General features: G+C 41.1%; 1 protein-coding gene and 1 pseudogene across 11 annotated transcripts in view; one reads left to right on the top strand and one right to left on the bottom strand.

The window, feature by feature from the left end:
• Ryr2 (ryanodine receptor 2) overlaps window positions 1-27,388 on the top strand; it is a 575,348-nt gene that overhangs the window by 161,110 nt on the left and 386,850 nt on the right. For all 11 annotated transcript variants that reach the window (XM_040755590.1, XM_040755588.1, XM_040755595.1 and 8 more), the window contains exon 2: window positions 26,124-26,243. In XM_040755590.1, the coding sequence (XP_040611524.1) occupies window positions 26,124-26,243 (120 nt within the window). The remainder of the gene's footprint in view (window positions 1-26,123; window positions 26,244-27,388) is intronic.
• On the bottom strand, window positions 912-9,191 carry LOC106021262 (annotated as a pseudogene).

Genomic DNA, 27,388 nt, shown 5'->3' with positions numbered 1-27,388 from the left:
TGGGATATTGAGCAAACTCAAGCTTCATTGTGACTCTGCCAGCCATTATAATGTGGGTTGCAGACAAGGATGTAGGTAAATGCCTTGCCAGTCAAGCTGGATTTTGGATGTAGATGTTATATTTTTTGATTCAGTATAGCACATATTCCAGGCTGACCTTGAACTTGTGATCCTCCTGTCTCTACTTCTCTAATGCTAAAGTTATAGACGTTTGCCTGTTTTATTCCATGCTGGGGAATCAGACCTAAGACTTCATGCACATTAGATGTTCTGGTTCGATTTCTTTGTCAACTTGACACTAGTTGGGGTATACTGAGAAAAAAGGAAGAGAGACAATGCCTCCATTAGATGGTCAAGTAAACAAGTTTGTCAGGCATTTTCTTGACAGATGTTGGAGGACACATCTCTCCCTGGGTGGTGCTACCTTGGATTACATGGTCCTGAGTTGTGTAAGAATGCAGGCTGAGCCAGGCAATAAGTAGCCCTCCTCCAAGGCTTCTGCCTCCAAATTACTTCCCCACCTTAGCTTCTCCTCAATGGACTGTAACCAGGATATATAGGTCAAATAAACACTTTTCCAAATAAACCCAAGTTGCTTTTGGCCATGGTCTTATAGAAGCAACAGAAACTCTAAGACAGTAGGCAAGCAGTCCATCAATTGAACCATATCCACAGTGGAATATTTGCCTCAGATCTTCAGAACTAGGGTGCAGAAGAACTTTGCTTAACTTGGTAGGTAGAACTTGAGTCATCCAGCCTCCTGGACAATTTGGTGTGATGTTCTCTTACTTAGTTAGGAGTAAAGTACCCCAAAGTGAAAAGACTTAACAAGCTTTTTCTTTTTTTTAAGGAGACCTAGGCAAACTGTGTGATATTTGTAGAAATAAAAGTTTTCTGTTTCTACCGTTAATGTCCCACAGCCTGTCCGCCCTCTCAAAGGATAGATACTTTATACTAGGGTGATATGATGATTAGCATTGCCAACCTGACACAACCCAGAATAACTTCGGGAGAGAGTCTGCATTAGGGTTTCTCAATTGGTTGAACAATGGACATGTGGAAGATTATCTTAATTAAGTTACTGGATGTGGGAAGCCCCAGCCCACTGTGGGTAGTACCATTCCTTAGACAGATAGTCTTGAACTGTGTAAGAGTTGAGGAAAAGAACTACTCACAAGCAAGAAAATTGGGAAGATGCCCTCATTTCTCTCTGTCTTGACTCTATGGATGTGACTCCTGCTTCAAGTTCTTGATGCCTCTACTTCTCCACACTAATGGTCTGTAACCTGGAATTGTGAGATAAAATAAACCTTTCTCCCAGAAGTTGCTTTTTGTCAGGTTCATTTATTTGTTTTAATCATAGTAACAGAAATGAAGCTAGAACAGACCCACTGGCCTTTACACTGCATTCTTTTCACAAGAATGTGTACTTTTTGTCTTGTGATGAAAGCCAATCCTACCATCTGCTTCACATTGTTTTACAGTTTATGGAAAATTTTACTGTGATACCCCAACAGCACATCACTTTTTCTTTTCAACATCTTGCTCTGCAGCTTCCTTTGCCCTTTTTGCTTGGATGCCAAAGAGTTGGGCTTTGGCCCGGGCCATGCAAAGACTGGAGAAAGCCTTGAAGTTCTTCTCTTCTTCTGTGATAACTCTTGCTTTTCCCTTTTTGTAGATAATGGCATCACAGGTCCCATTCTCTGGGTGACCGGTTTAAGTTCTTCAGCAGAACTATCTCCCTTCTTTGGAGCAGATGGCTTCCTGGGGAAAAGGATGAGCTTTGGAGCGGTACTCCTTCAGGTGCCGCACATTGGCCTGTAGTGATTCAGTAGATTTGTTTCGCCTCTTGGGTCCACAGAGATGCCGAAGGTGTGAGCCACTTTTTTATGGATACCAGCCACCCTGAGTTCTTCCAGGCTGAAGCCCCTGCCAGCCTGGGACCTTGGTGTGGTATCTCACTGTAGGGTACCTCACCTTCGGCCTGATGGGAACCAACACGGGGCGAGGGGCAATGTGGCGTGCTTTCGCCTGCAGGGCCTTGGGTATGCAGATCTTGTGTGCCGGCTGGTTGAACCAAGTGTCCACTCGCCGCTGCCAAAATTTGTGGATGTGGGCTTCAGGATCATGTCATTACGGCTGGAGGCTGTGGCTGCCTCCTGTGCAGGAGAACAGCCGAGTAGAAAAAAACAAATTTTACATTTTTTAAAGGTCATATAATTCAAATCCCACCATCTTGAGTAAAGAAAAAAATCAGGCCCAATTTTTTAGATAACTTACAGTATCTTACATTTTATTTCTAATTATCTGTTTTGTGGCTTAATGAGCAAAATTTTTAATTTTTATTCTGTACTTAAATTCCTCCATAAATTATTACTTCTGCCATCAGGAAATGTATCTTGAATTTAGATTTTTTAAAAAAATATAAAATTAAAAAGTATCCCTAAATTAAGACTCTTTAAGAACCCTAGGATACTATGTATATTGGTCAGTTCTGGGGATATTTCCATGGGCTGCTACAGTGGTAGCCTTAGGGAACTTGTAGGGGACACACTGAGAAGTTGTTTTCTTTGATTACATGAGATGCCAACAGTTTTTCCTAGGTTCTTGGGAAGTAACCTTGATCTTAAAATGAAACCCTTCACACTTTGGGAAGAAGCGAGACTCCCATGTGATATATGTTTTCAACCTAAGATTGTAATTTCCTAGGTGCTCAGGTGCTGCCTTTCTAAGCTGGGTAGACCCTTTGAAATGAACCCCAGTCCTTCCTCATCCTTCAGTCCCCAACCCACAGCTTTTCCACCTGGCTACACCCAGACTTGATTTGTAGCCTTTCTAGTTTTTAGGTTTGGTTGCTTGTAATGATGGTGTTGAATACCCTCATGCGATACTCTAAATATAGAGCTAATGAAATACATAAAGGGTTGCATCTGCAATAAGTGTTTAGTAGGAGACAGTGTATCATTGACCCTCAGGAGTTAAAATATTTCTTTAAATATTTTATATTGGAATATTTTCAAGTTTCTTAACTTTGGGGGATGAACTAAAATATGTAAATTGAAATGTTGCAAACACACGTGACTTTCTTTTTGCTCTGAGTATTGAATGGGGGGAGGGTGATTCAAGGTTAGCTTTCTAGATATTAGAATATACTTAGCATGGTGTCTTATTTAGGGTTGTTATTGCTGTGATGAGACACCATGACCAAAGCAATTTGGGGAGGAAAAGTGTTTATTTAGTTTATTCCTCCAATCACAGGTTAGCATCACAGGAAGTCTACACAGGAACTCAAGCAGGTCAGGAACCTGGAGGCAGGAGTTGATGTAGAGGCCATGGAGGGGAGCTGCTTACTGGCTTGTTCCCCATGGCTTGCTCAGTTTGTTTTCTTATAGAACCCAAGACCACCAGTCTAGGGATGGCATCACCCACAATGGTTGAGGCCATCCTTCACCAACCATTAGTTAAGAAAATGCCTTATAGGCTTGCCTGTAGCCCAGTCTTAAGGAAGCATTTTCTCAATTGAGTCTCCCTCCTCTCTGATGACTCTATTTTGTGTCAAATTGACCTAAAACTATCCAGTACACTTAGATACCTGGAAATTAAAGTGGAAGTTTTTCATCTTTGTTTCTCACTGAGTTGAGTCATTTCATTTGCCCTTATCCACTCTCCTGCAGAGTTCACCTTTTTAGTTGCTTGTGTTGAAAAAGTCTATCATTCTTTTCAAAGAAATTGGGAAATTTCCCCAAAGCCTCTCTGAATATTTTTATGGCCACAGAATGCTTTAAAGAGTTCTGAATATTTTGTAATTCTTCAAAAACTCCAATCCAAACTTAATTTTAATTGTGACCTTTGGGTTTCACAGCCCAGATACATTTCTATTAGCCTAAAAGTTCTGAAACTGCATTAACATAGAAACATTATGGTACCTGTTTACAAAACATACATGCTAATGATGGTCCTCTTAGTATGTAGTGTGGTGAGCTTGAGTCCTACACCAAACCAAGCTGTAGGTCCACAATACCAAAATGAGCAAGCTACAGAGGGCTCTTCTTGGTTCTTAGAAGGAACAGCTAGTATTTCTTATTTTCATTTATAAAACTCAAAGTGATTTAGTGACACCCAGCCCAAAGTTCAAATATAGTAGCTCAGGGAGCCCTGAGGTTTGTGAGTGAGGTTGGTGAACAACCTTGCAATTTCCTTCCAATCGCAAGATCTTATCTAAATGTCATTCCTAAAATTAGATGATTACTTTTCAATGGGTTGTCTTCATGGGATGGAAAGATAATTCCATTTGTATGCAGATAAATGAAAACTAACACTGCTTCTGACATGACTACTGTCTTAAGATGACACAGCATTTCAAAGAACATTTTCAGATATTATCATTTTAGATCAGATGGAAATGGGATGAAATAAGCACTGTGGGATTCATCAGGTCTTTAATCATTAGACTCAAGGATGCTGGCATTTGAAGAAGGAGGCAGATATCTAATTACAAAACTGTATTCCTATAAACCCAGCAATTGATTGTTAAATCTGTTTTAAGTCATGGATTGAATGGAGTGCTGTCTTCTCTAGAACACTGAGCCATATTGTGCTGGACTTTGGGTCACTGCTTTGTATGTCAGCATGTCTATGATGTCATCAACACAGAAAGTGTTCTAAGCTTTAATATATCAGAATATGATGTGTCTTAGGACATGTGGAATCTTATTTATTCAAGAACTGATTCTTAGAAATTGACAGGTAGCACTGTGGAGTTGAGTTGGTCAGTGTTTGTTTTTTTCCCAGACAGGGTTTCTCTGTATTGTTTTGGAGGCTGTCCTGGAACTTGCTCTGTAGACCAAACAGGCCTCAAGCTCACTGGCCTCTGACTCCAGAGTGCTGGGATTAAAGGCGTGTGCCACCAATGCCCGGCGAGTGTTTATGTTTTAATGGCACATGCAGTATAGAGATCTATTGGGAATACCCAGTAGTTAGTTGGAAAAATTATAATAGTAGTGCATAATTTTCCTCTTGACCTTTTTATACATTTTTACTCTTTAGGGAAATGAATGCAAGGAAGAAAAGTATTCCTACTAAGGGTACAGTGGTGAATGAAGAGAATACTTCTAGGGTTCCCCACGAGGATAGAGGCAGAGCTCACAGAGGCATGGCATTTGGTTCTGTGTTACATGTGTTGGAAGCCACATTTTCCTATTATCTGTTAAATCTGGGTTCTGTACTTCACTTTAACTCAATACTTTAAGCTTCCAGGTGTCTTATGTCAGTCATTCAGAACATGGTGTAGAGGTGTGGGGGTGCTACCATCACCCTTAAAAGCATTTGTACAGTCTGAGTCAACCCCCTTGAAGATGAAATCAAGATATCTTTCCTGAAGAGACAGCACTCAGCTGACCACCTGTCTAGACCACAGGTAGACTGTCCCTTTGGCCTGGGTGCCGCTGCTCACATGCACCATGTACCAGGTGGCATTCAGAAGTTTAGAGAAACCTCATCTTTCTTCATGTGTGGTGGCTCCTTACTTCCAGGGCAGTCACAGCATCCGCACACAGACTCCCTCTGTCAGAACATCAAGAACCCAGCTTTTAGTGACTGTCTCATAAAAACCCAGGCCTTTACTGTTTCTAAATGGATTTTCTGTCCTCACTGTTTTCATGTTGTGTCAACAACTCTGAAAGATGGTGTATATGTATTGTGATTGGTTCTGTTACATGTGTAGTGTGTCCCTGGGTTCACTGAGCAGTTACCTGAGAAGGTTTCCAAAGATTTCTCAAGGGAAGCCATGTACCTGCTATCATGGGAATGAAACTCAGTGCTGGGACCCAGGGACAGTGAGTGGGAGTTTAGAATGTCTGGGGAAACATTCATCACTGTTAAAACTTAGGAACAGAGGGAGGTTGGCAACAGAGCTGTGGATGGTGTCTACATGCATTAAGACTCGGATTTTATATGAATTGAGGTACACAAAACACAAAACAGGCATCAAAGTAGAGGCAAATCTCCAGAAACATGATGAGGGCAAAGGGCAGCGTTGATCAGAGATTTGTGGGTGGGTTTAGGACTTGAATATCTTCTCTACCTATTGATAGTGACTGAACATTTTATCAGTCAGCTTAGCCTACCATTTCTTCAGTGCTACAGGTAGAGTTTGTCTGAAGTCTCTTTGCGTTGGGAAAATTTTGATTACCCTCACCCCTTTTGTTCTTGGGGTGGGATCCTGGGCCTGGTGAGTGCTAGGCAAGTACTCTGCCACTAGCTATACCTCCAAACTTCTGATTTTTCTCCCCTCGATGTGATCCCTTCTATGCCAGCACATTATCCAGTTGCCCGGGGACTGTTGTTGCTATTCTTCTGAAGGCAAGTGATAACCGTGACTTTGCATATAACAGCATGGGTTATAAAGCTCTTGAATCTCTCAATAGTATCAGTGGTTTCTCACTTCTCTGCACAGAGGTTGAATTTTCCTTTCTATACTTTTCTAGCCTGGTGGTTTGCTGTTTTTGCTTTCTTACTATGTTTGATTTGGTTTTCACACAGAAATAGTACCCTACCTCTCCTTTTTAAATGATGTCTATTTGGATGGCTTGATTTAAAGAGTGCTTGTTTAATCATTGGAGCCAGCCATGAAATAGAGAATGTAAGGCATTTGATTGCCAGCTTTAGCTAAACGTGAATATAAAATTTGTTTAATTTATGACTTCATTTTCATGATCCTGCAACTTATAATGGTTATTGGCCAAAAGCTACCTTTAAATGTTTTATTTTGTCTAATATTGTCACTAGTATAAATGAATTTTACTTTTCATCTGCTTCTTAGTTTAATTTGAACAGCTGTGTCGCTATTGTTGTTTCTTTTCCTGGTTGCAGTGCTTGGGACTGGGGGCTGAACCCAGGACCTGGTACCTCTTAGACAGGAACTACTAAGCCACACCTCCCTTAGTTTAAATTTAAAGAAAAGATCTTTAGCACCATGTCCCTTGTCATAAGTAGTTCTTTCATATTTTTTTAAATGAGAATACTTACAAAGAAGGAACAAGAAAAAATTACTCAAAAGGGTTAAATAGCCCTAGAAGAGGAAGCATTCAGAGTTGGGAAAACTATTTGCTTTTTTAGAATCCTTTTAGTCAAGTTATACTTTTCTTGTCATTTCCTTTTGATCTCAGATTTTGTATTATTCCCCCCTCCCTGTTACCAGGTTTTAAGTAACAGACTTGCGTGGTTACAGAGCCCGCTTTACCTCAACCATTCATTGCAGAAGGGTTCCTGTCAGGGCTGATCTTGATTAAGGCAGTTACAGTAACTCCACAGGGAAGGAAATAAAGCTCAGGCCCACTCAGATGTCTAGTGAACTGCTGGTGGGTTCCAAGCTCCATTGTGTCCCACTGCCACTAGCACCTTCTACTTTACAGAGTTGACTAGGGGAAGGGCTCAGGTGACAGTTTAATAAGCGGCCCCTTGCTGGCCATTTACAGTACCATGGGAGGGTCACACAATAGAGAAACTATTGGGGAACAAAGACTTATTCCCTGGGTGGCCACTTAAGTAGCTGGAGAAAGGAAGAGCCTAACTTGGTAGAGAGGAAGGAAAAGAGAGAGAAATCCTGCTGAGAGAGACCTGTTGATGGTTTCTGAAGAGATCAGAAAGAACCTGAGCTACTTTTAAACGGATCTGCAAGTGCCAACTGCACCACAGTCCACTGAGCTGATCATACCCACAGGTCCTGTAAGGCTTGATCCTGCAAACACAAGTGTTTGTAGGTCCACTGGAAGATAAGATGAAGGATTAATTCACTTGAAAAAAATCAAGCAAGGAGGCTTAAGATCATGAAGGGGAGCCCACAGAAACAGCTGACGTGAGCTAGTAGGAGTTCAAGGACTCTAGATGGATAGTTAGGGAGCTTGTGTGGGACTGACCTAGACCTTCTGCATGTGGGTAACATCTATGTATCTTGGTCTGTTTGTGGAACTCCTAGCAGTGGGATCAGGACCTGTCCTTGGTGATGAGCTGGCTTTTTGAAACTATTCCCTATGCTGGGATGCCTCATCCAGTGTTGATGCAGGGTGAGGAGGTTGGTCCTTTTCCAACTTGATAATGCCATACTCTGTTGACTCCAATGGGAGGTCTGCCCCTTTCTGAACAGAGGAGAGTGGATGGGGATAGGTAGACAGGAGGTTGGGACAAGGAATGGGAAGTAAGGAGGGAACAGAAACTGTGGTTGGTATGTAAAATAAATGAAAAAATTTATTAAAAGAAAAAAATCAATCAATTGCAGAGGAGAAATTGAACTTCCGGTAGTGTGTCATTCATCAAGCACTATAGCATCTTTTGCAAAGACATCTGTGATGTGAAATCTGGGATATTTTCTTAGCTTTATTCCCATCCCCACCATCAAATAACTAATGTATGAGTTTGTAATGCATACTGTGTGTCTTCCTATTGCTGGAAAAGGACAAATTAATAGAATTAGATGTTTGATCTACAAGTCAGGTAATTAAGTGAAGGGAGGAACCCAGTTTTTGAGATGGAAGCAGGTAGGATATTCTCTTGTCACAGGTATTTCTCAAGAATTCAGTTTTGTGTTTTTAGGAACTTAGAAAAATGGTCAGACATGCAGTGTCCTGATGGACATATTTTTTATAATCTCAGGATAAAAAGATGATTGATGATTTGCATGTCTTCAGTCAGATATTGAATTGCAAGAGCTGATTCGACTTCTGTCAGGGTAAAATTTTGATGAGGAGTTTGAGAAGACTAGTAAGTAATTTGTCCAAATGAAACTTGGCTTTGGTGCTACTCACAATGGCCCTCTTTGTTTTTCTTTCAGTGGCATCTTTGCCTGCCATCTCATGCTGCAGAGAGCGCCTGTGACATGTTCATGATCTCTGCGGCTAGTCCACATTATTGATGCAGATGTTAGCAATTGCTAAACTACTGGATAACATTTCATAATGCCATGTGTTCTATTTAATTTAAGCTTTGTGATAACTAGGAGCTGTGGATAAGGAAGCAAGTTAATTTTTTATTTCTTTGTGTGGATATGTGTATGTGTACTCAGGTGTGTACAGATATATTCTGTGATGTATGTATTCATGCATGCAGGTGCATGTTCATGTGAGTGCTGGTCCATTTGTGTATGGGACCAAGTATGTCTAACTTACTTGGTCCTTCAGGGTACTTTCAGGTGTCATTCTTCATTGTCCACCTTGGTGTGTGTGTGTGTGTGTGTGTGTGTGTGTGTATGAGAGAGGGGGGGAAGACAGAGAGAGGGGAAGAGAGAGAGAGAGAGAGAGAGAGAGAGAGAGAGAGAGAGAGAGAGAGAGAGAGAGAGAGAGAGAGAGAGAGAGAGAGAGGAGAGAATCTCTTATTCTTCCTGGAGATTGCCAATTGTTTGGCTAGTCAGCAGACCCTGAGATCTACCTGCTTCTGACTCCCCAGTGCTGGGATTACAAACACACATCACTACCCTTGGATTTTTGTGTGGTTGCTAGGGATTGAACTTGGGTCCTCATGCTTGTATTGAAAGTGCTTCACAGATTAATAACTTTCCCCAGTCCATTTGATAAAGTGTTATAGGTATTATTTTTCATTATTTCCCCCTTTTTCCTTTTTTATTTAAATTAGAAACAATCTTATTTTATATATCAATCCCAGGTCCCTCTCCCTCCCATTCTCCCATACCCACCACAACCCCCATCCCATCCCTCTTCTGCTCAATGGAAAGGGTGAGGCCTTTTATGGGGGATCATCAAACTCTGTTACATCATTTGGGGTAGGGCTGAGAGAGTATCACTCTATGGGGAATGGGCTCCCAATGTTCAGGTCAGCTGTTTCTATGGGTTTCCCCAGTATAGTCTTGACTCCTTTGCCCATTACTCCTCTCTTTCTACAACTGGATTCCACGAAATCAGATCAGTGCTTAGCTGAGGGTCTCTGTTTCTGTTTCCATAAACTACAGGATGAAGGCTCTATGATGGCATATAAGGTAGCCATCAATCTCATTATAGGGGAAGAACATTTATGATAGCCTCTCCCCTATTGCTTAGATTCTTGTTTGGGTCATCCTAGTGCCAGATTTCTCTTTAAACCTATACTGCCTCCTTCTATTATGGTATCTCTTTTCTTGCTCTCCTCTATTCTTCCCCCAACTCAATCTTCCTGCTCCCTCATGTCCTACTGCCCCTTCTTCTTCTCCCCTTATCTTTCTCCTAACTTCCCTCCTCCAGCCCCATGTTCCCAGTTTGCTCAGAGATCAGGTTCCTTTCCCCTTCTTCAGGGAGCCATGCATATCTCCTTAGGGACCTCTTTGTTTTTTAGCTTCTCTGGTGGTGTGGATTGTAGGCTGGCAATCCTTTGCTCTGTGTCTAAAATCCATATATGAGTGAGCACATACCATGTTTGTCCTTTTTGTGACCGGGTTACCTCACTCAGGATGGTTTCTTCTAGTTCCTTCCATTTGCCTGGCAATTCCAAGATTCCATTGTTTTTTTTTCTTCTGCAGAGTTGTACTGCATTGTGTAAATGTACAACATTTTCTGTATCCATTCTTCAGTTGAGGAACATCTAGGTTGCTTCCAGGTTCTGGCTATTACAAATAATGCTGCTATGAACATAGTTGAACAGATGTCCTTGTATGAATGTGCATACATTTGAGTGTATGCCAAAGAGTGGAATTGCTGGATCTTGAGGTAGATTGATTGCCAATTTCCTCAGGAACTGCCATACTGATTTCCAAAGTGGCTTTACAAGTTTGCACTCCCACCAGCAATGGAGAAGTATTCCCCTTTCTCCACATCCTCTCCAGCATAAAATGTCATTGGTGTTTTAGCCATTCTGACAGGTGCAAGATGGTATCTCAGAGTTGCTTTGATTTGCATTTCCCTTATGGCTATGGATGTTGAGCACTTTCTTAAGTGTCTTTCAATCATTTTGGATTTCTCTGTTGAGAATTCTCTATTTAGTTCTGTACCCCACTTTTTAATTGGATTGTTTGGTGTTTTGGAGAATAGCTTCTTGAATTCTTTTTGTATTTTGGAAATCTGCCCTCTGTCGGATGTGGGGTTGGTGAAGATCTTTTCCCATTCTGTGGGCTATTGTTTGGTCTTGTTGACTATGTCCTTTGCCTTACAGTTTCAGGAGTTCCCATTTATTAATTGTCAATCTCAGTGTCTATGCTACTGGTGCTTTGTTCAGGAAGTGGTCTCCTGTACCAATTCATTCAAGAGTACCTCCCACTTTCTCTTCTAAGAGGTTCAGTGTGAGTGTATTTGTGGTAAGGTCTTTGATCCATTTGGACTTAAGTTTTGGATGGGTCTATCTGCAGTCTTCCACATGCCAGCATCCAGTTATGCCAGCACCATTTGTTGAAGATGCTTTCTTTTTTTCCATTGTATATTTTAGTTTGTTTGTTAAAAATCAGGTGTTCTTAGTTTTGTGGGTTAATATCAGGGTTGTCGATTCCACAGCCTGTGTTTTTTAAATTATTATTTATTTTTAAATTTAAATTAGAAACAAGGTTGCTTCACAAGTCAGTTCCAGGTCCCTCTCCATTTCCCTCCCCTCCTCCCGTGCCTTCCCACCAACCTCCCCCATATCCCCTCATTTCCCCAGGGAGGGTGAGGCCCTCCATGGGGGTGTCCATAGTCTGTCATTTCATCCAGGGCAGGGCCTAGACCCTCCCCCAATAGTTCAGGGTGAGAGTGCATCTCTCATTGTTGGATGGGAGTCCAAAGTTCATTTGTATACCTGGGATAAATACTGATCTACTACCCAAGGCTCAATAGATTACCTAGGCCTCCTCACTGACACCCACATTCAGGGATCAGTCCCATGCTGGATTCCCAGGCATTAGTCTGGGATTCAAGAGCTAACCCTTGTCATGTCAGCTGTTTCTGGGGGTTAAACCAACCCAGTCTTAACCCCTTTGCTCATCAGTCCTCCCTCTCTGTCACTGGATTTCTTGAGTTCAGCTCAGTGCATCTTCCCTGAGTCTTATGTTTTGTAAATGAATTTAATCCTTTCAAATATAAAAAGAGAAGGGAACAATTATTTATCATCTTTTTATATTTTGGACACTGTTTCTGAGGTACTTTGTATGAATTATATTCATGATTAATGTAGTTCTTTAAAACAATTCTCTAAACAGAGTTTCATTTATTTTCATAGATTGGAAAAAAATGACAGCCTCTGTGACCACATAGGGAAATGAGGAATGCTGGGATATGAAATGGTGTGGCTCACTCAAGAGCAATGCCCTTTATACTTAATTTGTGCTGCTATGAGCTGTTAACTGATAATTTGAGGATAAATGACTACATGACCATCATAGGGTGACTTTCCACCTGATAGGTGAGAGCACTAAGGGAAAGTGGTGGACTAACTGCCCAGGACTTCCCTGATTGATCCCCACTACTGGTGTGGGAAAGGAGCTGGAATCCCAGCTTTAAGATTTATCTGCAGGAAGTTCCTTGTGTCTAGTCATAAGATTTCAGTGGCTCAGAATCTTCTTTCTCATGTGTGAGTAAGTCTCTTATATGTCTGTCCATCTGATTTGATTGACCCATTTGTTAACTGGCTGATATTCTTTGAGATTTCAAGGCCAAGCTTTTGAAAATTCAATCTGAAAACCCATAGCCTGAAGTTTGCTCGTGGTATAGGTTACCTGTTAGCTGATCTCCACAGCATCAGTGTGCACTCAAGAAAAACAGCTGAGCAGAAATATGCCACTTTGTTGGAACTGATTTTTACTGCACCATCGCCCATCTTGATTCTTAGCACAAAGAGATTATGGTTGGGTATAAACTCCTAGCTCACTGATGGATTTCCAGGCCAGAGAAAAGCCCTTATTGGTAATGTTTACTGTTTGTAAGAAAAGAGAATCGATTCAAAAGACAATGAAACTGTGGGAGTTGTAGTGTCTGCTACCCTGGGTGCTCATTAACATTTTAATTAAATAATTAGATTTATCATTAGCAAGGAAGAAGAGAATTGAATAGTTTCATCAGTAACAGAAATACATGGAGGGTTGGAATGGAAAACTTTTATTTCGTTCTGTTTCCCAACAGCAAGCTATGAATGCATAGAAAAGCTATGCCTGTGTGAGTATGGATGCATAGATGGAGCCCAGAGCCTCAGATGCAGATAAAGGCTGTGCCTGTGAAAATGGCTATGGATGCACAGATAGATGCTATGCTAGTGCATGACAGTGAAGAGACAGACATCAGAGCATGCCCTGAAGAGAAGAGCATATTTACTTGTATGGGCCATATTACATCAAGCTCCTTGCATTTGTTGAAAGCTCTTTGTTGGTTACCCTCTTACAGTAGAATACTGTACATTTGTCCAGATTTCTGTTATATTACCTTACTGCATCCTGAAAATTTGTCCTTACTTCATGCAGTCTAAGAGAAATATGTTCACTGAAGGTCACTGTATTGTGCTTGCAAGAAACGATGGTGTTCTCAAAAGTTAAATTGCCTTATCTTGAAATAATGAGTTTTGGATGCATAGATTCAGTTCCTAAAAATTGCCTCTAAAATTAACCTCTCCATATCCTCTGTACAACATTCTACTTAGGCAATGAACAGTCTTCTCTTTTCAGTATCCTTCCTTAACATGGGCCCTTTTTAGAATTCTTCATTAAAATGAAGCTTTTTCAGAAGCCTTACACAAAATGTTGGGTTAATTAGTATGCTATGACTTTCCTTTTAGAATTTTAACATGTATTGTGTTGTATGACTGGGAATTGGGTCTTGGGATTTCCCAGCACTTGCTCTTTTGGGGCTCTGTCAGTATTTAGAGAGGAGGAGGATGGTGTCCAAAATTCTAAAATATGCACTTACTGATGACTATACCACCCTGAACATATGATCTCCTCTAAAATATAGATTTAACCAAACTAATATGCATAATATGTACATATATTCATACTGATATATGGGTCCTATCTGCTTTATGTAGATACTAAATATTTTAAGGTACTATGAATAAATATATTTAATTTGTATGGAAACATAGGTTATAGTTTTTAGTTTAGACATTACCAGTATAGGTGCTAAGGAGTTAACTTATTTGGAATTAGTTTTGGTCTCTTAATACTTTGTTTGAGGATTTGGGAATGTAGCTTAGCAGATAGAATGCTTACTTAGGATTCAGAATACCCTGAATTCATTCTGAAATTCTCAGAAATTGGGGATAGCAGCTAGCTCAGACTGGAATTCCAGCACTTGGAAGGTAGATGCAGGAGAATTAGAAGTTCAAGATCATCCTTAGACTACATATATATGATGGCAAGTGCTTGCCTGGACTTTATTGGTGCAGTAAATTTTTTCAGGCCTGAGCAGTGCCTTAATTTAGGAAGAAAATTTAAAGTTCCTTTCTGAAAGAAGATTGTGCTTCAGAGATGGACTAGAAAAGTCCTGCTGGAATGTGTATATATTCAGACACAGCACTATCTTCAGATTTCTATTTGACTGGTTGCCATCTCTGGTTGGTGGAAAGAAAATGAGAGGTCTGGTGTCTCCATCCAGCTCTAGACTTGGATGTTCCTGTCCTGCTTTCCCTTGGCTGACGTTACCCAGGTCCGGGGTGACTTCAGGTCTTACAGCCCATAATTCTTTACATGCCATCTTGTATATAAACTTTCATATATGAGTCATCAATATAGAGCAGATTGCTTCTGCAGCTTGTTGTTTGTGAGATAAAAAACGTTGTGGTTACCTTGTATCTTGGTTCCTTTTTGTAATCAACTTAGTGTTTTCTGGGAAGAAAGAACTTCAGTTGAAGAATTGACTTAATCTATTTGTTTTGTGTGCCATTGTCTTGAGTAATAATTGACATAGAGTGGCCAAGCCCACTGTGGGCAGTACTGTCCTTAAGTGGGAGGTCTTGGACTGTACAAGAAAATTAGTTGAGCATAAGCTGCTGAGTGAGTCAACAAGCAGCATTCCTTCATGGTTTCTGCCCCAGGTTCCTGCCTTGAATTCCTATCCTGCCTTTCCTTGATGGATCATAACCTGACAGTGTAAACCAAATAAACGCTTGCCTTGACAGCTTGCTTTTGCTCAGAGTATTTTATCCCAGCATTAGAAATGAAGCCAGAACTCTGTGCGTCAGACCACATTATACCACAAGTTAGGAAAGATTGTAAAAGAAAGGAAAGGGGACTAGAGGACAGCAGTAGTCTGTGGTCCCCTCTGTTGAAAGCTTTCCTATAATCCCCTCTATTGAAAACAAAGCCAGGCATAGTTGTAGATGTAAAGTATCAAAGGCACACTGAATTTCTCCCCTTGAAATTGCACAGGGAGGAACTCTCTCCTCCCTTTCTTTCTCTCAGAACTATAAAATGTGAGCACTGGAAGAGACTTTGGAGGACCTGGAGCTCATCTGCTGGTGGTGGACTGAGAATATGCAGTCACACTGTAGTCTAAACAGAGCAATATCAATGCCAATAAAAACGACTGAAGAAAACCAGATATAGCGGCACAGCACTTGGTAGGTGCAAACGGAAGATCAAGGTTATCTGCCCGCTTGGACTACACAAGAACCTGTCTAGAAACAAACACACATGAAAACCCATTAAAAATAAAACACTTGTGTCATTAATCTGTGGATTAATCTGTGGATACCTGTCACTATCAAACCGTAGGTCACGAGGTGTCAGATCACTTGTAGTCAGTGGCAGCTCTCTGCATCTGGCAGCAAAGTATTGGTTAATGCACAGAAAACAAGTGAAAATTGACAAGAGGGAATTGGCTAGCATGGATGATATGAATCCGGGCCAAAAGGGGATACCATTAGAAGGAAAAATTCCAGTGTAGCAAAAGAGTTAGTGAAAGAAAAGTGGGCTGGGGACAATGATGGTCATGGAAAGACCCACACACAGCCAGAGGAACACAGCAAAGATGGTTTCTTGTAAATGAGGACAGCCATTGCCCCGGTGGAGGTGGCACCGGGCGAAACATTTCAGAAAAATTCCCTCCTATTGAAAGTGCATAGAAAGTTCTGGAAGCTGATTCTAACAGAGAGGGAGTATATATTCTCACCAAGACCTGCAGTTGATGCTTGTAGCTCACAGTAAGTTCAGTGGTGGGCAGGTAAGCTCCACATAACTGTTCTTGATCAGGGTTTTACAAGGAAACGAAATCCCTCAACTCTAGATATTTCCAATGTTTTAAATTATAACATACTAAATCAAATTTAGTTCCACTATTTCCTTCCAAATATATGGATATTTATAAATCTTATAGTTTTTAATCCTTGACCAAAAATTTTTAAAGGTCACAGAACAAGTGTAAACAATCATAATTTTCTCAAGGAGTGTTAGAAATAAATCTATACTAACACATAAACCAAGGACTGTAAATTTAAACACAACTCCAGCAATATTGTCCCCCTCTTCTTTCTTGCAGCTGTTTGAACTCATTGTGTCATTTATTTCTTCCTTTAGAGGGAATATGATGTTAACATTTAGTTTGGCCAGATGCCAGAACAGCCTTGTGCAATGACAAAATAAATGAGATGAAATGACAGGCGTGTATCCCTGAGCCCAAGACAGAACAGGCATCCAGGTGGTGTCTCTGAATAATCTGATCCTTGTACCTCCACTGCTGCCAATCTGGCTTGAGCCACCATGCACCCTTGGATAGTAATAACCCTCATTAGGCTGTTCTGTCTCCTATTTGACTACATAGGGTGGCCTAATGGCACACCAGTTCCTACACTACAAACACAAGAGTCTGTGCTGACCTCCAGGCTTTTCATGATCTGGTCCCGTTGTTGGCTTCTTTATGGAATAGCATACCATTTTCCTGCTGGTTTAGTGCACTCTAGCCAAAATCTTCTTCACTCCCATTTCCTTCCTTCCTTTCCTCACTAGCTCTTTCCTCCACCCCTTTCCCTCTCTCCTTTCCCTTCTTCCCCTCCTTTCTTTCTCCCTTTCTTCCCTTTTCAGTGCCTCTCTTTCTACTCCTCTACCCATAACCTCCCTTTTTCTTGGTGCTAGGGCTTTAATTAGGGGCTTTAAGAATGATATACCTGCAGTGTACTCATGAGCTATGCAACAGGGCAGCACTTTTCTGGGTGTTGCTAAGACTGTTTTCTGGCCTGAGCCCCTGCTCCCCTGATACCCTCTGTCCCTGTGCTCTCCCTCCTCACAGTCTTCAGGTTCATTATCCTTCCTTTCAAGTCTTTGCTCAGAAGTCACCCCTCCCCCAGTGAGTCCCTGACAGTCCCTCCCCAGCATGATAGCACTTCCTATCCCCTTAGATTACTCTGTCTTTTTTTTCTTATAGAACTTTTCATCTTCCAAGTAATTATTCATTTATTGTGTTTCTGTTTATTGAATCTCTTCCCTTGCCAGCACGTAAGCCTAATGAGTTTGGGGATCTTTGGTGTATCAGGCAATTTATCTCAAGCACTTAGAACAGTTCTTAGCATATATTTGTGTCCCAAGCAAGTGTCTGTTAAATGATGAATGAACATTTGAAAGAGGCTATTGTTGTTGTTGGTTGAGAATTATTTTCTGTGCTGTTCTGTTTCAGTAGCCTTGGTATCATCTGTTAGAGAAATCATGTCTTATTAACTTATCACAAATTTGCTTGCAATAGAAAATTCTAGCTCTTGCATTTTTCTGCATAAATATCAAACCTCCATTTTCAGAAGTTAATTAATTAATTAATTTATTGGGAATGGGGCACTCCTTAGCATTCATGAAGGTCAGAATAACTTCTGGAATCTATTACCTTCCTCCACAAGTGGGTTTCAGGGACTGACCTCAGGTTGTAAGGCTTGGTGACAAGCACTTCTACTGAGCCATCTTGCTGGTGCTATTCTGATAAGTTTTAAAGTCCCCAGACATCCAGGGGAGAGTTGAACAGAGGGAATCCAACTCTGTGTATATTTTTTGAGCCATACATACATCTTGTGGTTTTAAATGAATGATGATATAATTGTTTTAGGTTTTTAAATACAGTGCATATTTCAGTTTTCCCCCTTATTTCATGTGTGTGGGTATTTTGCCTGTGTGTACCAGTTGAGTTCCTAGTGCTAAGGAAGGCTAGAAGAGGGCATCAGAGCCCCTGAGACTGGGGTTTCAGATGCCAGCATGTAAGCCTAGTGAGTTTGGGGATCTTTGGTGTATCAGGCAATTTATCTCAAGCACTTAGAACAAATAAAATAATATAAATCATTTTTAAAAAGTGTATACCACATGGGATAAAGAGATAGTTCAGAGGTTAAGATCATTGACTACTCTAGTAGAGGACCTGAGTTCGGACCAAACACCCATGTTGGGTGGCTCACAACCACCCACAATTCTGCATCTCCCAGATCAGTCAGTCCCCTTCTTCTTGCCTCTACAAGCACTGCATTCATGTACACATAACCTCCTACCCCAGTAAAAATATAATGTTTAAAGGGATTCTATAATTGGCTTGTATAAATTGTATATAAAAAGATAAATGTAATCAAAGTTTTACTATATTTATGTGAAAATAGGAAAGTTAGGGACTGCATAGGTTTTTCAAGTGACTGGCTTGGGTTTATGGCGGTGCTATAGATGCGTGTTACATTAAGATTTGCTGTAGCTCTAATATAAAGGCACTATAATTTTCCTCTAGTGTTGCCCTATTTTCTGGCTTGCCCAAAATCTTAATCATAGCAGCATGGGTTTGTGAATAATCAGAGGTGGTCTAGGACCCACAGTTATTCATCTAGCATGCATTATATTTACTGAGCACAGAATTAGACCTGGGGACAGACCCAAAGCAGGTCATGTCTTGTTCCTGTCCTCATACAGCTATTCATACCATGGCACATGTGCCAATGGGCAGAATGAGGCCTAAGGAGCTGGAAAGGACTGGTTTCTATCCACAAGAAGCTTATCACTAATAGTTTATGAGTTATATTCCTGGTTATTCAATAGCAACTTGTAGATTAATATAGAAGTGTGAGGAAAGATGAATAAAATATTTAGACTTACGTTTGAATTCTTCACAAACTATCATGCTAGTGTTGAGAAAGCTGAGTCTCCTTTGTTTTATATTCACTTACACAAAGCAGGAGTCCCTATAACGGATAGCTGGAAGAAGGATTCCAGGTGCCAGGGTTTACTGTGATAGGCTGGCCAACTGTAGAAGGAAGTGATTTTCCTTCTGTGTGCCCTACAAATATGAGGACCACAGCCAAGGTTTATTTGGTCAAAATTACTGAACCCAGCTGAGCATGGTGGCTCACACCTATAATCCCAGCACTTAGGGGACAGAGAGGAGGGGGCTGTCAATTTGAAGGTAACCTGGATTATGTGGTAAGGGTCCTTTTTATTTTTGCTTTACTCACATATCCTCTAGGACTGACTCTTTGGTCTCCCTTCCTCTCCCCTCTCTCACTATCACCTCCCCTGTGTATTGGTTTCTAGGTTCTTGGTTCCAAACTTAGCTTTGAGGTGTCCCCCTATACATCCTTTCCTGCTATATGTAGCTCTAGTACCCAGGACATTTAGCATTTCTTGACTCTTCAAAGGTATCCTCATAATTCTTGGTTCTGGGATCAGCCAGTGTGTGTGTGTGTGTGTGTGTGTGTGTGTGTGTGTGTGTGTGTGTGTGTGTGTGTGTGTGTTCTACCCCTGTGTGAGGTCCTTATGTATTCCTCAATGTCTTACCCTCTTGTTTTTTTTTTGCCGCGTTGTGCCAGCTTGTGTTACTACTTTGTTATGTTTGGGGGAAAGCAGGAGTCCTTCAGGATTGAGAAAGACATGGTGCTGAGCTTGGCTCTGGAATTGCAGTATCTTCCATGAGGTGAATGAAAGGGTGTTACTCACCCATTAGAAGTTTTGGCTTTTTGTTCTATTCCTATATTTGACATTCTTATAAATGCATTCATTGAGATTCATGATTACTGGTTCTCTCTTCCACTCCTGACATTATGGTTTAGGAACTATATTTCTAAGTAGCAATAGTCTCAATTTAATAACTGGACATTAATAGCTGCAGAAATGAATACATAATGACAAAAGAAGCTAAAGGGAAGAATACAGTGACAGGGATATAAAAACAAGAAAAGCCTGGTGGAGCAGGGGAGGCTTGTGTCTGTAACCAATGCTTGAATTTAAATTTAAAGGATGGGCAGGTGTTAACTGGAGGAGGACAAAGGAGCTTAGAAGCATATTGAAAAGACTTACGGGATCATCAGAAGACAGGTGGTTGGTTGGAGATGGTTCCCTGCCTGCAATATTTCTCTTCTCTCCTATCTCCCTCCCTCCCTCCCTCCCTCCCTCCCTCCCTCCCTCCCTCCCTCCCTCCCTCCCTCCCTCCCTCCCTCCCTCCCTCTCTCCCTTCCTTCCTTCCTGTTTTTTATTTCTCTTGAGAGAGGATTTCTTTGTGTAGCCTGATTGTCCTGGCACTAGCTCTGTAGACCAGGCTGGCCTCAAACTCACAGAGATCTGCCTGCCTCTGCCTTCCAAGTACTGGGATAACAGGCATGTGTCAGTATTGGCTAAATTTCCATTTTCTTATATTCAAAACTGTATCAAATCATCTATGACACTCATGTTTAAATTGTATACCACACATAAAGTATATGTTTCTTAAAAAAGACACTCTGCCAATTGAGTTATATCACCATCCAAGCTGTCCTCAAACTCATGAGTCTCCTGCCTCTACCTACCAGTTTCTGAAATTACAGGCCTTATGCCAGCACACCCAGCCTCATGACATTTTTCTAAATCATTGAAAGTGTTTTTACTGTTCTATCCAGCATTTGCCTAAAGTAAATTTATTGTTTGAAGTTTGTTTTACAAAATAGAAAATGATAGATTCAAGTTTTTCTGAGAGCAGCAAGAGAACTTTATGATGCTAATCATTTATGCTTTATTAACAGCTAGGTTTTGAAATAAAAAATAATGAAATAACAACTTCCTTTTTATTTTTTTAAAATTTAAGTTAGAAACAAGCTTGTTTTACATAACAGTCCCAGTTCCTTCTCCCTCTCTTACTCCCCTGCCCCACACTAACCCCCTATCCCATCCTCTTTCTGTTCCCAGGGAGGGTGAGGCCTTCCATGGGGCATCTTCAAAGTCTGTCATATCATTTGGAGCAGGACCTAGGCCCTCCCCTGTGTGTAGGCTGAGAGAGCATCCCTCTATGTAGAATGGGCTCACTAAGTCCATTCGTATGCCAGGGATAAATACTGATCTACTACCAGAGGCCATATAGACTGCTGAGGTGTCCTCACTGACACCCACATTCAGGGGGTCTGGATCAGTCCCATGCTGGTTTCCCAGTTATCAGTCTGGGGCCCATGAACTCCCCTTGTTCAGGTCAGCTATCTCTGTGGGTTTTACTAGCCTGGTCTTGATACCTTTGCTTATCATTCCTTCCTCCATTTGATCTGTTTTGTAGTAATTTGGTTATAGAATATGATTTTTTTATGAGCTGAGTATGAGGCATTAGGGCAGTAGACATATGGGAAAACAAAGAAACGTAGAAGGGGGTTAGCCAAACAGAAGGATGCTAGTCGATGTGCAGGGGAAGTGATAGGGGTCAGCATGACCCCAGTATATTTTATCAAAGTATAAAATTATCAAACTTAAAAATGTTTTTAAAAAGTGTAGCAAATGTAAATTTGAGGTGCTTTTAGCTTTATGTGCTAAGTTAGGAGGCATGATGGCCATTGCTTGCATGCCTTAGACATACAGTTGATGCACATGACCAGGTTCAGAAGTGAGAACTGTGAATCTGAGGCTTAGCCTTAGGAGCTAGTTTGGTGGAATCCTTATGATCAACACAGACATGCTTCCATTGTGTCTTTGTCATGTTAGCACTCTGGATCTCAGTGTTAGGCAATATTAATATTAAGCATTGGGGGATAGAAACTGTATGCATGAATATTTAAATTAGATCATCACATACATATCAGCCATGGGTTAAGCAAAACCAAAGTTGCTACACATGGGTTTCAATCGGCAGAAAATTGCAAGTTGTTCCTACTAGCTCTTGTTGCAAAGCCTGCAGGCTCTTTATCATAGGAGAAAGTGTCTTCATGGGGATGAGTGATGGGCTAATAAAGGGACTTGGCAGGTGGCTTGGTTTCTACTGTTTGGTCCATCAGGTGTTTGACATATATTACTTTCTGTCACAAATGGGGACCCATCACTTTCGGGGCTGTAAAATAGAAATTGTTCTCATGTATACTAGGAAAAGCTTTGTGGGATTGTCAGGCTAGGCACTGTCATTTCAAGCCAAGTCATGATTGGCAGTCCTGGTTATAGCCTGTCTCTTTGGTAATGTAGTTGAGCTTTTCTGAGCATAATATTACATGATTCCTGGGTTGCTTTGTCACCCAAGCTTAAGGTGCAACATGAAAGGGAAATTATGTATAAATGTCAATTACATAGGTTTGATAGTGTTCTTGCGTGAATTGTTTAGCTTCATTTGTTTTCTAGCTTAATTAATGTTCATGTCTTGTCGGTGGGCATTCCAAATGATTTCTGCATTTCTGTTTTTTTTTAGAACAGATAGCCTGGCTGACTGACTTCTCTCCTTCATTATTTACTTACTTACTTATTTATTTAGTTTTTGAGATAGGATTAGAGATATCTCAGACTGGCCTCAACTTGCTATATAGACTAACTCTGACCCTTCTTCCTGCATCTCCTCAGGGCTGAGATTACAATTGTGCGCCACCACTTACAGTTTATAAAGTACCAGGAGTTGATACATGGCTTAATGCATGCTAGGCAGATTTTCTGCTAACTGAGCTGCATCCCCAGCCTATAGGCTTGCTTTAACATGCCACTGCTTACTGGTAGCCTCTTAAACTCTTAGGGAAGACCACTCATGTCTCCTAGAATCTATATCCTTTGGAAATGCATTATGGATCCTAGATACTCAAAGAATGGCCTTAAACATTGGCATTAGAAATGCACTCAGTACTACCCAAAGCCTACAGAATAGGAGTATACATTTTAGCAAGATCCTCTGGCTCAGGATGCATGTCAGGATATGGGAAACAGTTGCTGGTAACAAGCATAGTTTAAAAAATCAGTTCATGGTAGAAACAATGTGGATATATATGACTTTCAGATTCAGATACATTAGATTTAATGATCCAGTTCCTGGAAACATGCATAACAAGTCCTAGTGAGGAAAAAGTTACATTGTGCCTCATTTTCTCCCTCCTTTGTATGTGACTAGCCTGCCCAATGCCTTTGGGAACTGTGTGATGTCTTCTCTATTTTCACAGTAAGACTGCTGTTCTCATGTGTCCCCTATGCTGTGTACTGTGTACGACTCCTACTGTCTTCACTTCTGTTTACTTCCATGTCTTTAATTCATGCCTTCAAATAATTACTCACTAAATAGCATTAGGGCAGTCTCTCTAGCTTTCCCCAAGGGTTCTTCTACCTTAGAGTGTTGTTTACATAATAGAGCTGGGTCCATAGGACATGTAATACAAAATAATGAGAGACCTCTGGGATTTGCTGGGCCTACGAGCACATCAGTACCATTTCTAGCTTTCTTATTATATGCACTTTTGGAAACCACCATATAGCTTTGATCTTGTAGTGGATTATGTAAAACATTTCATGATGTTTTATTTTGCCATGCAGCACGTGAATTTTGCATTTGCTCTTACTTATAGGGAAATCAGGCTATCCCCCACCCCCTGCCCCCCAGCAAATGTTTTTTCAAGTAAAATGAATGCTCATTCAAATTAATGAGCATCCAGAGGTGGACTTAGAGGGTGGAAATTAACAGCTGGCCTTGGCCTGTGGCAGGTGCTATCTGCTAACTGCTCCATGTTGCTGCTACCATGTAGGAAATGAGAGCAAATAGCAAACACCAGAAAGGTTTTGAATGCCAAGTAGAATGGCAACTTTTCAGATGAACACAGCATTTGCTTTGAGTTAACCAAAGCAGCTTGTTTTCTATTTCTTGAGATTTATCCTACTTACCCATCTTTTCTCTTCCATTGCACAGTGCATTGTAGTACAAGTACCATCCTTGATGCAGTCTTCTGGGACAGCACTCTTTTACAGATAGACTCATGAAGGGATCAATGGATGCTGGATTCTTTCCTCTGTTAGATGTCCTTCTGTGACCTTGAGGTTGACATGTCAAAATACAAGTGGTGGGATTGGGATGAGTCAATACAGAACTTGCCATTCAAGCATGTGGACTGTCTTTGATTTCTCAGAACCCACCTTAAAACAAAACAAAACAATCAGGTATAGCAGAATGTGCCTCTGTTCCCAGCTTAAGGGAGGTAGACACAGCGGGGTACCGGGAATTCACTAATCAGCCTTCTGAGTCAGTGAGTTCTAGTCTCAGAGAGAGAGAGAGAGATCCTGTCTCAAAAAATAAAGTGAAGAGGGATTAAGGAAGATACCTTGTTCAGATCTCTGACTTCCACACAGGCACGCTCACACACACACACACACACACACACACACACACACACCGCATACACAACACACACACAAAAGGTTGTGTTTTTGACATTTGCCATAAGTAATAGAACCTGTTAAATGGGATGGTATTTTGTTACAGAATAACTGTATCTCCCCTTATTCAGTGTCTGTTAAGTACCTGAGTCATTGTGGTAGCCCTTTGTCTCGTATCATCATTTTAGAGATTGAAGGCTTTGCCTAAGATCACATGACCCCGTGTGTGGCAGAGCCAGGATGGCAGATTCTGCTCATTTGTTTTTACAGGGAATAGTGGGCTGGTCTTGATCTTGTTATGTAGCCCAGGCTGGCCCTAATTAAGATCCTGCTGAACTCTATGCCCCTTCTTCTTAGATAAGTCACAGACTCTGTGTCAATTTGTCCTGTTGATCATCTTTGCCCATGAGCATGTTTATCTGTAATCCTGCTCCAGTAGTTGATTCAAATCCCTTGTCATATTTCTGAGTACTGAAATAACAAATGATCTCTCTGTGTTTTTAAGCAGCCCAGCCAGGATCTTCTCAGATAGGATGTGCCACTGTGTGGTAGAACTAAGGACTTGAACTTAGTTCAGTTATTGGCGTGTTTTCCTGAGTTTGTTTTAGACTAACATGCATGCCAGCCTGTAGGACCTGTTTCATTCTTGAAGATGTTCAATGTCTTCAGAAACAACTGGTTTATTGACACTTCTGGTGATTGAAACTGTGTGAGTGTGAACTAGAAAAACCCTGTCTTTCATTTGTAAATGCTTGCCTTTGGTGCTAGCAATGAGAGAATTGATGACCTTTAATGGCTTTGGCCCTTCGCTTTCTCCAGCATCCAGCTTCCTTCTTGCAGATTAAAAAGCACCCAAGGGACTGGCCCTGTATAGGTTTTATTTGTGTGTGTGTGTGTCAGTTCTTACATATGTCTCATATTTTAGTTTCCTTTCTGCTCCTGTGATTAAAAACAAACAAACAAATGAAAACAACCTGACCAAAAGCAACATTGGAGAGAGAAGAGTTGATTTGGTCTTCTGTCTCAGGTTTTAGTCCATCTTTGGGGAAAAGTCAAGGCAGGAACCCAAGCAGCTAGTCACATCACACCCAAGGTCAAGGAAAGAAAGAGTAAGCCCAGCCTTTGTTGCTTGTTTTCTCTCAGATGGCCTTATCCCCTTTTATTCTGCTGAGGACCTCTTTCCTGGGGAATAGTTCTTCCCTCAATGACTTGCCTCTTCCTGAGTTAATTAATAATCAAGACATGCTCATAGACCAACCAACCCGATCTAGATAACTCCTCATAGAGACTTTTCCCCAAGTGATTCAACGTTGTATCTAGTTGATGGTCATAACTATCATAGCTCATACTTAATCATTTTTTAGACATTTTCTTTTATGTGTACCAATGTTTTGCCAGCATGAGTATATGTGTACCATTAGCGTACCTAGTGCTCATGGCAGTTAGAAGACAATACCCAATTCCCTAGATCCCCTGGAAATGGAGTTATACATGGTTATATGTCACCATGTGGGTGCTGGGAATGAAACTTGGGTCTTCTGTAAGAGCAGCAGGTGCTTTTCACTGTTAAGCTATCTCTTCAGCACCCAGCAACTCAGATTATTAATAGTTACATCCTATTTTTCTAGATCCTACTTAGCCCAGCCCCGTGGAATCTCACTTTTCTTTCTGTTTCTTTCTGTAGGACGATGAGGTGGTTCTGCAGTGCACTGCGACCATCCACAAGGAGCAGCAGAAACTATGCTTGGCAGCCGAAGGATTTGGCAACAGACTTTGTTTTTTGGAGTCTACATCCAATTCCAAGGTGGGTTGAAAGCTCTTAAGGCTGATGGAGTATTCAAGTTTCACTCACAGTAATGAGTTTGTGTATGAGTGCTCTGTTGTTTTCTATGGAACAAAATGGGGTAGGAAGATGTTCTCACTTCCTGATCTGAAAACTGAGTCTATATGGGTTGCAGAGAATTGGGATGTACTTATTCACAGGTGTAGAAAAGGCCTTGATCCATGATGGTTGTTTGGTAGTGGAGAAGCAAATGTGTCTATAAATGATGCAATTACTGAATGGAGAAAGCCCTGGAAGGAAAGCAGAGTAACCTAGAAGACAGAGATCGAGGGAAGTCTTGTCAAGGGGAGGTCTTGTTCCTTTACAGCCACTTCAGGAAGCCTTTTTTGAAGTAGTAGTGGTTAAACAGGCCAGAATGAAGTAACTGAGTTCTTGAGAGTTCCAACAAGAAGAACAAAGTAACATAGCATCTCTTGGGCTGGAATGAGGAACACTTAACTAGCACAGAGACCAGAGGAAGTCTCTGAGGATGACCTAGAGCCCGGGGTCGGGAGGAGTCCAGGTTTCTTTGTAGTGAAAAGAGGGGCTATGAGGTAATACATAGGAGCTGGGCAGTGATACCATTTGCTTGAAGCACACTAAAGATTCTCATGGCTCTTACAGGGGGTTTGAGAAGGTGGAGTTTGAGAGAGGAAGCTGGGAATAAGCAGGGAGCTCAGCATTGTCTGATTGGCAGCTGACTCTTCCTCTCACTGGGAGCTATGGCAATGGGAATTGTGATTGGGTTTAGACTGTGCTCCGAGAACACCTTGGGCCTGTTGAATATAAGTCAGTTTGTGAAGAACTGGGGAAAGAAGATATTTCTGAGAGTCATAAAATGAATGAGAAATGGCACATGCAGTGATCTCTTGTGTAACACTTTTGGGTTTATAGCATTCTTGGTGTGCAAATCTCATTTAAATTCCACCATAAGAGAAAGTATGTGTTGCGGTCATATTCATCACACAAATCAAGAATGGGAAATAGACATCAAGTCTTAGATTTGAAATACTCAGCATGACATTAACAGCACTGTTAGTAAGGGCTGTGTACACTTACACCAAAACTTTTGGCTTCAAATATTTGATTAGTTCTTTATGCCACAGTGCCTTTTAATTATAAACTAA

Source organism: Mesocricetus auratus, unplaced genomic scaffold (assembly GCF_017639785.1).
Source record: "Mesocricetus auratus isolate SY011 unplaced genomic scaffold, BCM_Maur_2.0 Super-Scaffold_100013, whole genome shotgun sequence".
Lineage (NCBI taxonomy): Eukaryota > Metazoa > Chordata > Mammalia > Rodentia > Cricetidae > Mesocricetus > Mesocricetus auratus.
Note: the sequence above shows the minus strand (reverse complement) of the source record. Positions and strands in the feature narration are given on the sequence as shown.